This window comes from Mytilus californianus, unplaced genomic scaffold (assembly GCF_021869535.1).
Source record: "Mytilus californianus isolate M0D057914Y unplaced genomic scaffold, xbMytCali1.0.p SCAF_1, whole genome shotgun sequence".
NCBI classification, from domain to species: domain Eukaryota; kingdom Metazoa; phylum Mollusca; class Bivalvia; order Mytilida; family Mytilidae; genus Mytilus; species Mytilus californianus.
Window position 1 is genome coordinate 72,725,381 of NW_026262581.1, and position 11,066 is coordinate 72,736,446.

The 11,066-nt window shown below is 32.5% G+C and overlaps 1 protein-coding gene across 2 annotated transcripts; it reads left to right on the plus strand.

The window, feature by feature from the left end:
• Window positions 1-5,659: 5,659 nt before the first annotated feature.
• On the plus strand, window positions 5,660-10,511 carry LOC127723800 (dual specificity protein phosphatase 7-like). Of its 2 annotated transcripts, none has more exons than XM_052230543.1 (4): window positions 5,660-5,725; window positions 8,020-8,408; window positions 8,965-9,354; window positions 9,795-10,511. In XM_052230543.1, exons 2-4 carry the CDS (start codon window positions 8,027-8,029, stop codon window positions 10,094-10,096), a joined length of 1,074 nt encoding a protein of 357 aa, XP_052086503.1. In that variant the 5' UTR covers window positions 5,660-5,725; window positions 8,020-8,026; the 3' UTR covers window positions 10,097-10,511. The 2 variants fall into 2 exon arrangements, with proteins under 2 accessions (XP_052086503.1, XP_052086499.1); XM_052230539.1 differs by lacking the exon at window positions 5,660-5,725 and adding an exon at window positions 6,364-6,398.
• Window positions 10,512-11,066: the final 555 nt, after the last annotated feature.

Here is an 11,066-nt window from a genome sequence, read left to right on the forward strand (position 1 = left end):
TCTGCTATATATTTGTGATGCTGAATTTTGAGTGGTTTGTTTTTTACGCACCGATTTGAATCTATATTTTATTTTCCTCCCTAGGTTTTTTAGTCATTAACGATAAACAGTTAACTAAATTAAATATGCAAGAAATCCAGCAAAATGAAGATATTTTCCTGTGTACATTTCATGGTTATATAGTGTGGTGCAGTAAAAAATGCCGTCTCAATAAACTACATATAATCATTTCAGTGCTTAGAGAAATTTTGAAGGTTTGTAAACCCGAAACTAATGTTGAATGAAATAGTTCGAATCAACAGTTTTCCAAAAATTTTGACTTTGGAATGTTTTCAAATATCTGCCAATAAGTGCTACTATACGTAGTTTGAAAGTTACTTAATTACTAGTATGTTAGAAGAAAAAAAACGACCTAGTTCTTACAGAATCTTATACGTAACATTTTGATTAGGTTAGAATGCCAGTTCTAAGCAATTGATATTTTCTCCTAAGCCACAGCGAACAAAAGGCTTTCAAACAACATCATTAAATGCCGAAATACATACTTACATACATTCGAAATCATGAATGTTTTTATATAGAGGGTTTTCGAATTGGGAAAGACGTATTTCACATTTTCTCTCACCACCCGTGTCAGTGTTAACCAAATCAAGTTTTTCAATGAGTTTCTTTTTGACATTCTTTATACCATTCACCTTATAGTATGTACAAAAACACACCTACAGTGAGCGTCGGCGAGCATCGGAAAGCTATACTCAATTACAAGAAAAATACTATTTCAAAATATATATCGAACTTGTGGTTTGAGAGTACAAAAGATTCGAAAAAATCACGATCCTATAGATGATCAAAAACTTTGTGGTATAGGCAACACCACTGCAGAAACTCATTTATTGCTAGTTATTAGTACTCCTTAATAGCTTTCGATAATTAGAAAAGCAAAAGGTAAAGAACCTCGAATTTTTCAGGAAAAGAAATTAAAGGAATTACAGATTACAAATCTATCTCTCCCCCTCGCACGATCTCCCACGAAACTCCTCCTTCAACGTTCGAAAGAGTCGCCACCAAAGAGGTTAATAAATAATATAGTAATTCTACAGGAATAGCTTTACTGCTTTCATCTTTCGCAATCTATATCAATAAAAAAAGTAAGGTGATAATATATATATATATATATATATATAAGATGTTATCAATTATAACTATACTATTTATCAATGGAAAAATGGAACAACACGTCAGTATTGTCAATGATATTACAAATTCACAGTATATATACTTGTAAGTGATACAAATGTTGTAAACGTAGCTGTTTCTATGGAATTCTCACATCTATAAAGGTTATCGGAATTAATGCGACCACGCTTTTTTTCCACAACCAACCATTTAAGAGCTATTTCTGTAACGGAAACCATGCTTGAACTTAGACGTGGGGGATCAAAATAGAAGGAAAAAAAACATCTTATCCAAGGACACTTACACATTCAGAAAAATAACATTTTACCACATAAATATATTTGATAATAGAAAAAGCCATGAAAGTGTCCAGATTTTATCATTTATTATATTTAAGATATAAATTATTAGTTAATTAAATAAAAAAAGGATTCACGTAACTCGTATATTTTTCAAACACACACCCACACATACAAATACGTCTAGATAAAAGTCAAACGACCATTCCAACTTGTTGGTGAGAGACGATTTATTTTCTAACTCAGGCTATTCGTCAACAGGCTCTTGCAAGTATTGTGGGAATAAATGCTATACGATTTATAAACAAATACAACATATATTAAAATTTTCTCCATGGCAATTTATAATTTTACTATGCTACTACCCAGGCCGCATATATACATAACAAGTCGATTTAGTTTAGCGTACAAAGCCTTTCTTCGTCGACTTTCTCTAGACTTGTAAATACTATATTAGTATATTGAGTATACATAGTTGCATGTAGTGCAGATCAGCTATTGTTGCTAGTCGTAAAAGATGATAAAAAACAGAGGCGGAAGATAGCAAGGGGACAATTCAAAACTCATAAGTCGAAAAAAATGACAACATCGTGGCAAAACGACAAAAAGACGAACAAATCTACAAAACATAACAAAGAAAATTAAAGATTGCGCAACACGAATCTCACCAAAAACAGGGTGTGAACTCGGGTACTCTGGAAGGGTTTAACTTAGCAGTTACTGCTCTACATGGACAGCACCCTTCGTGTTAATTGCTCATGAAGTACAATTCCGGTGATAATTCTCATTCGGTGATGTCATAATCGAGGAAAAGGGGACGGGACTTGGGTTTCTACAATTGGAACATATCCGTGGTCATCTGTGACTTAGATATTTCATAACAGTCAACCAACTCGAAGGGATGACTTCAACTTCACCACTTGGAACCCTTGGTTCGCTAGCTTCCTTGTGTGTAAGCGAAAACCCTCTATCAAGGAAATCATTATAGGAAACGCAAACTCTAGAATATTGTATCAACAGGGGAGATATATACTCCATATGCAGGCGCTGTTTGTATATTACTTCATAGAAATGGAAAGTTCACAATTTGGAAGCTGAAGGCATCTTTTTTGTCGTAAAATTTTATACTCAACCGACCCTCATTGTAAAATTTTAGATGCAAGTCAAGATATGAGGCAGACTTAACTTAATCTGTAGTCATGCACACTTTGGATTATCTTGTGACACTAAATCGTTTTTTTTTAGCGAACGTGAAGCCAAGGATAGTGCTAGCTTTTGTATGGTTCTTCCTGAGAAGCTCCTATGAAGTCTGTCTCATATGAATAAAGGAACCAGTCGGCAAAAAGTGGGGCACAGTTTGTTCCCATATGAATGCCGATTGTTTGTTGAAAAACACATCCGTAACAAATATGTTGTCAAGAAAAAAAATCAAGCTTATCTTGATGATGTCTGTTTCAGATAGTTTGTTTGAATGAGAGTAGTTTTTTTTTTGTTTAACAAGAATGATGTATCCCTTCCTCAAATAAGATACATATATACTATGCAGTTATGTGAATATGTTTTATACACGTAAATATGAGACAACTCTAGGACAGACATCCTCCAGTTCTGGTTGTGATCCGTGTCAACCTTTTCTGTACGTTTGGTATTTGCATACAGGGTAAATTTGAGTTCAAATTAATTATGCTAGTAAATAAAAACAACAATTAGATTTTTTAAGAGGGTCTAAACCAACCTTGACAGTTGTGAGAGAGATTAAGCAAACATCAGATCAAAGTCTAGTTTTACTTACATTTTCAGAATTTACCTTTTCAGCATCAAGTTCTATATATACACAAAAACTCACCAAGGATACCAGGCTAAAACTTTGGTACGCCAGACGCGCATTTCGTCTACACAAGACTCATCAGTGGCGCTCGAATTAAAACAGTTGGAAGCCGAAATTAAATACGAAGTACACACCAGATAATTTTCATTTCCATATTATTTTTCATGATACTTAAGCATGCATATATACAATTATGTATGGTGTTTATATATCCCACAATCTTAAAATATGCAACAGCATGCAACTCTTTCTATAAGATAAAGGTGAGCAGTATTTAGATTAACCATGCATGGTCTTATAATGATGATCTCGTCCTCTTCATCTGGCAATTTTTTAAAATTGGAAAGAATCAGACTAAATTATTAGACGTTAGCTGATCTTCCAGATGATACATCACCTAATTGGAGGCTCTGTCCAGTTAAGTCTGATAAATGTATGAGTCGAGAAGGAAAACGACATATCTAAATATTTACATGTTTTAAATAATTGTTTTCAAACTCGAAATTTCCCTCTGAATAGATGAAAGGTAAAATAACACCTTTACCTAAACGTTCAACGTCAATTCCAAGAGATCCATTCTCTTACCGAGGCATATAGCTTTAGCCTTGTGTACTTTTGAACTCTATTGCTTTTTTTTTAAAATTATATGCGGCTTAATTGTATCTTGGTTAGAAACTAGAGATGTAATACACGATGAACAAATCAGTTTTAGCTGTAGAAAAAGTATTCTTTTGATCAGTTAAGTACGCTAACATCTATTTCTGAAACTAGTAATGTACGGTTATATGTATATACTTTTGCTGTTTCGTAGATTTTAATAAAGCGCGTGACACGGTTAATACGAATTTATTGTTTAAAAAAGAGAGGCGAAAGATACCAAAGGGATATTCAAACTCATAAGTCGATAATAAACTAACAATGCCATGGCAAAAAACAACTAAACAAAACCATCAAAAGACAAATAACAGTACACAAAACACAACACAGACAACTAAAGACTGAGCAACACGAACCCCAACAAAATTTAAATAAGATTGGCATAAGTAAACATTGTGCATAAACATATTCTCAAGTTGAATTTGCTATTAAGTGAAATAGTAATATCCGAATGGTTAAGCGTTAATTCATGTGTAAAACAAGGCTGTGTTTATCGCCAATATATTATTCAATGTTCTTATACATGTACATATATAAATATAAATATTGCAGATATTAACGTAGTAGTATAGTAGTAGTAGTTTGGTTTTGGTATTGGTATTGATAGTGAAAGTAATTGTATTATCTGCAGATGATATTGCATTTGGTTTCTAAACTATGTTGAAATGGCAAAAGCTGTAGCATGGTCAGCAAGTAGAGCACCGAGTTTAGTCATTGTAAAGAATAAGACACAAGGGGATTTCCCACTAAACTATATATTTGATACCCTGGTTTGGTCAGAATTAAGTTATGATGCAGCCGAGAAATTGTTCATGCATTAATGCATTCCAGCACAGAGCTATCAACTTCTTTTTGGATGTAGGCATATATCCCACAAACAATGCAATCAAGAGTTAGAGAACTCCGGCCTTTGTTATTCTGTGGACTTGTGGTTTTGGACTATGGGCTAGATGTAAATATGATGTACACAGAGAGACTGAATTATAGAGTTTTTAAATGGTGTAACAGAAATGCTAATATTGGTGTAATAGAATTATAATCAAGTTCAAAGGTCGTTATTTCGACTTATAATGCTTTGCTAAGAAAAAAATTATTGCACAAAATGAAAATATTTCAGTCTGTCATAATTCTCAATAGAAGGCCCTTGTAATTTATCTTTGTAGATTGTTTTATTGTTTTATATTTTGTATATAACAATTGATAAGACCCTACAATAAAATAGAGAATATTGTGTTTGTTATAACTATACAGGAGGATGGAACAATCTGTCTTTTTAAAGACGTTATAACTCTGCTGTACGAGCCCGGATGGTATGCATGGTGGAAACCTTCTCTGATAATCTGGTAGCATCCATTTCCTTAACAAACGTCAAAATGGGCTACAAACCATTTTTTCACATGCAATGTGTAGTTACAATATTTATTTTTCATCCGATTTTAATGTAGTTAGATTATCATAGTACGTACATGTAAAACAATCGGAAAATGGTAACAGAATTGCAATCTTTTTTTTCATTTATTTACAGGCACGTACCGGGAAATAATTTCCTGTATATCATGAATTTTTACCAGACTGATGTGGAAAAAATATATTTCAATTAAATGTTTTACATTGTACATATAATCAAACCCATCCTATTTTCTCGTGTTTCGTTTATGCGTATACATATATAAAATTACAGTCTTGCGTATTCTTTACAGTATAAAAACTAATCCTCGCGCATCAATGAGATTTAATTAAACAGAAAGATTAAATTTTGTGAATGGTATGTATTTATTCATGATCTTTAAGTCTTTTGGACATATCGGGCGAACATATACACAGAATACATAATTACATACATGTGTGTGTGTGTGTGTGTATAGTCAATAATCATAAATATCATTTTTTTTAAAAATATGGTTGTCTAGACTGACCGGGGGTACACATTTTTAGTAAAATTAAGTTCAGAATATTTTTATCAACAGGAAAACAAACAAATTAAATACTGGCTTTGATAAATATCCCCATATCATTTGGTCTCTGGTGGAGAGTCTCATTGGTAATCATACCACATCTTCTTATTTTTTATTTTGGGTCACAAAGTGCCATGAAAGTATTGTGTCAAATTCCATCATGTATTTTAAATGATTTTATTGATATGTAAATTCAATAGTCACAGTATTTAGAAAGTTATCATATTGTTTATAACTTGTTTTACAAAGAAAATAGTATATGTAATGACTAATGATTTTACTCGGCATTTGGTCATTGCGATATTTAATGAAATGTCCAACCAAACACGTCAGAAAATCGATCGTTATGTCAGCTGTATATTTGGAAAGATTTTATTTAAATTTAAATCTAACGTTATTTTTCATCAATAAAGTCTCTGTAATTTGGGGAAGTGAATAAACGATTGAAAATAAGTTTGGAAGAATGGCTTATAGTCAACTGTGGTAATTTAACCCTTGATTTTATATTTTCTTGATTTTACATTTTTTAATAAGTCTTATCGTTTCACTGTTCAACGTATATTCAACTTTTATATCAACTTTCTTAGTGAGCTCTTTAATATATGATCATAAATGTTCGTTACTTATGTATACTTTTGAAAAGCGATTTTAATTTAAAACTAAGAAGATTCTATATATACTTAAACAAGAAATATCACTAAAATTCACAAACATTTTATTTATTTATTTCAACATAGATGTAATTTTTCTTTATACTTAAGAAAAAAATGTACCAATAAATTCTAAGGGGAAATGTATAGGTCCTTTTTTTTCTCTTTCTTGGTTCAAATATTTTCAAAACGTTTTTTCTCTGGTGTCAAATATTTTCAAAACGAAAGTCACATTATAAGTAATAATATTCTTGGACAAGTAAAGCATGAATATTATTACTTCGAACGTTAAGTATGTAGTACTTCTTGGGGCAAATAAAAATAAAAGTTGTTTTTTCACCTTTCAAGGCGGTTATTTTTTTCTCTCCGACAATTGCCTGCAGAAAATACAAAAAAATAAAATAAACTAGAATGATCCAGAATGTGTTGCTCCCTTATGCGACAGAATCTACAAATTTCTGTTGTTCGAATCAGTTTTTGAGTGAATGAACAAAATGTATCGATTACGTGTTACTGATGTTTTATCTTAAGTCTATTAACACAAAAAAAAACAGTAATTATATGATATTATCCCTCTTTACCTGTCAATATAAACAAGTGTTGATCTACTGACCCGATTAGGCCGTTACAATATCTCCCAGAGGCAACTAATATAGGACAATTATCTCTTTTTGTAATGCACAGGAAATCCTCATCACTGACCCCATGTATTATAATCTAATTGATCAAAATTATTAAATGATTACTTAATTTTCCTGTCTTTTGAAACGATATTCTTATTCTAACCCCCTGGAGAGGCAAATCAATTAGATAATAACACGCAAACGATTGTAATCACGTGACAGTTGAAGGTCGTCAATGACACTGATAATTCAATGAAGTGAGTAAACAACACAGGAAATGTAGTCCACTATATAATGTTGTGAAGACTTTCATTTTTCAAAACCGTTAAAAGAAACTGGTAAGTGAATACACAAATTGGATGTTTTTTAAAGTTTGTTTTATTAGTTCGAGGATATTTTAATTTAAACTTTTTTCATCATAATCTGCGGCGCAGTAATTGTGTCCTGAATAAGATAAAAACATAGCTTAAACGCTGGTTGTAATGTTCCATTAATAGAATAAAAGAGGCGGTATTTTATGACGTTGAATGTTTTTCATTGGCCGAAAATAATCTGTCTGATTTGTCACACAGATAATAGTGTGCAGAATACATTCAAATACACGGTATAAAGTAGGGCAAACATTCATTACATCTCAACAGTTGAACTAGACGCTCAAAGGATATACATATTATAAAATACATTTTTTCTATATATCATATTGTTTTTGTTTATGACATTTTCATTGGAACTCATGTGTTAGCATTGATAGTGTCATTTCATAAACTATTTTTTCACGTATGTGTTCACTTGGTTTGTAAGCGGCTGTAGTTTAAAGTGTTTTATTTTTAGTTTCCGAATGCCTTGCTTGGAGTGTGTAACCAATATGAGTGACGATTTCTGCAGTCGTGAAAGTTTAGGTTCGGTGCTACGGGAGGGGAAAACCGTTTTGATACTCGACTGTCGACCACAGGCCGACTTTAACCGATCTCATATCAAAGGATCTATTAACATTACACTGCCAGGACTAATGGTCCGACGATTGAAGAAGGGAAATCTAAAAATTCAATGTGTGATCCAAAACAACGAAGCCAAAGACAGATTTAATAAACTATGGAAAACTCATGATGTTATCTTATACGATCAAAGTTCCACGGATAACAATTGCAACACGTCCCAAACTGTAGATTTATTAATGAAAAAACTTCAACAAGATGGAGCCACAGCTAGAATTCTAGATGGTAAGTAAAACGTATACTTGATTGAGTTTAATTTCCATTTTCAACAGTAAACTTTACAGGGTTTTGAAGTCCATATAACGTCTATTTTGGATCAAAGTATATATTGATCATGTTTATGTGTAAAGTTGACATCTTCCTTAATATATCTTGACGTATGCGTAGCTTTCGGCATCTCTTTGATATATAGTAGGATAAATAACATTTCGTTTATTCACATTGATGAATGAGTTTCGGTCCATTAACTTGCACTGGACACTACAGAATTCCTACAAATTAAAACCCCCACCATAAATGTACACTTATCTGTAAATTTCATTGAAGATAACCAAAACTCTTATCAATGAAATAGATCCATGGGTTTTATCTAAGACAGGAAGCTTGACCTAGATGATAAAATATTTGTTATTTGCATTGAATGCCAAAGTAAACATTTCTATCGCGGCTAGTGGCTAAGTAAATAAATTGTCTGATAACAAAACTAAAACTAAAAAGGGCTCCGTTAGGTTTTATTTTTTCAATATCATAGTGTTTAATCGATCTCTTATTTATTTTGCAGGAGGCTTTGAAGAGTTTGAGAAAACCTCACGAGACTTGTGCGAGGGGACCAATAGTACGGACGATTCGATATATGGTTTATGTAACTTGAAAATTTCTGACGACTCTGGAGTTGGAACATCTGAATCCGACAACGATAACGTCAATTCTCCATCACCTCGCTCACAATATCCAGTGAAAGTGCTACCATATCTTTACTTAGGGAATGCACAGAACTCAGCAGACTTGAATCAACTTAAAAAATTTGGAATTAAATATATTTTAAATGTGACACCAAACGTACCAAACAAATTTGAAATGGACAGTGACTTCAAGTACTTACAGATCCCAGTGGCGGACCAACTATCTCAAAATCTCTCAGCTTTCTTCCCACAAGCAATTGCTTTCATAGGTTGGTACACATTTCATTTTATGTGAACGACAAAAGTTATCATTTATTTGAATGAAATTGATAAGGTAATGGATTTCACCTCGCTTGACACGACATTTTTAATGGAAATTTACAGGATGTACGCTTGTTTGATTCTCATATCCGGCCAATTCAAGCACAAAGTCTGGCTTTAAATGTTTGATTAGGGTGATCACCATAATTTACTATGAATATTAAATGACCTATTATGTAGTCATTTTCGGTGGTTATTTACATTTTGTCGACATCCACAAAGAAAAGAATAGGTCAATAACGTTGACACATTTTAAAAATGTAATTAGTATGCCTCGATGCAATGTAAATGTACATTAAGATTAAGTAAATATAACTGTAACATCTTGCTTATAAAGTACTCTGAGTCATACAGAAATGTATAAGTTTTTTTAATTTTTTATTTTCAGATGAAGCAAGAGAAAATGAATGTGGTGTATTGGTGCATTGTTTGGCGGGAATTAGCCGATCTGTGACAGTTACCTGTGCTTACTTAATGCAAAAACAGCACATCAGTTTAAATCAAGCCTATGACCACGTGAAACAGTGCAAACCAAATGTATCGCCTAACTTCAATTTCTTAGGACAATTACTCGAATTTGAAAAATCCATTTTGTGCCAAAATTCCACTCAGTCAGTGAATGAGTTCCACTTTCAGTGTAATGACAATGTAAAAGTTCCTACAACACAGAACTGTGAGGCAGCAACGTGAACTTTTTGATTGATAGTTTTTGGTCAAAATTAAAAAGGACTTAGTGATCCGCCGAATGTTAAACATAGCGGCACCGAGGTCGGCACAGTCGAAGTAGACAATATTATGAATAGCCCAAGGAAGTCTTTCAGATTTTGTGTCATGAACATGAATATTGTACATCAAAATATCTTCAAACGGCAGCTTTTTTGAACAACTTTTCTCTCATCGGAGATAATACATGCAGTTGTCACGGAAATTCGACGGGTTCAGGTTGGGGAACGTGCGCACGTTTATTTCCCGCCAAAAGTGTTCATTCATTGACATTTCATAGTTTAATATCGTTATCAAATCATTCACTTTTGTTATTCATTATTCATTATTCATTGTTGTTATTACTCTTGAAAAAAAGAGATTAAAATGTCTCCAGTTAAAACTGTCTGCATTTTTAATAGTTTCCCTCACCAATGTACAAAAAAACCACATAATTAATAATGTATTGTTTTAAATTCATACATTACCGAGACTAATTAACATAAGAATTTTTACACTTTCAACGTATACAGGAGAAACGTCAACCAATCGAACTTTTTATTTCAATGTCCTGTAACATGTTGTATAGAAAATCTAGGACAACAACACTACTTTCCATGAACAAAACTAAAGTCTTATAACCAAAACATGTGTTAAACGTTCACAGTCATGTAGATGTGACCTTTTGTTTATGAACCGTAATTACAAATGTAAGTTATTCCTGTTTCGCATCTGTCATTTCTGCACAAGATTAATATGTAGTTAGCAATTATATAACTTTGGTTTGATGTGATGTATGAGAACATTTTTCTCAAGGATTTTTGGCACTTGAGCATGTTGATGGTATCAGAGTAGGGCGTCTCAAGCTTTGTATCTGGCCTGTTTTTCATAGAAAACAATTATCGCTTTTGTGTGAATGGTATTATGACAAAAATCATTTACTAGTATTGCAGTTCTG

Coding starts and splice junctions, on each gene's coding strand:
- LOC127723800 (XM_052230539.1), top strand. CDS start 6,379: ATGGCTTATAGTCAACTGTG. Junction 6,399..8,019: donor ATGGCTTATAGTCAACTGTG/GTAATTTAACCC, acceptor TTTTATTTTTAG/TTTCCGAATGCCTTGCTTGG. Junction 8,409..8,964: donor CACAGCTAGAATTCTAGATG/GTAAGTAAAACG, acceptor TTTATTTTGCAG/GAGGCTTTGAAGAGTTTGAG.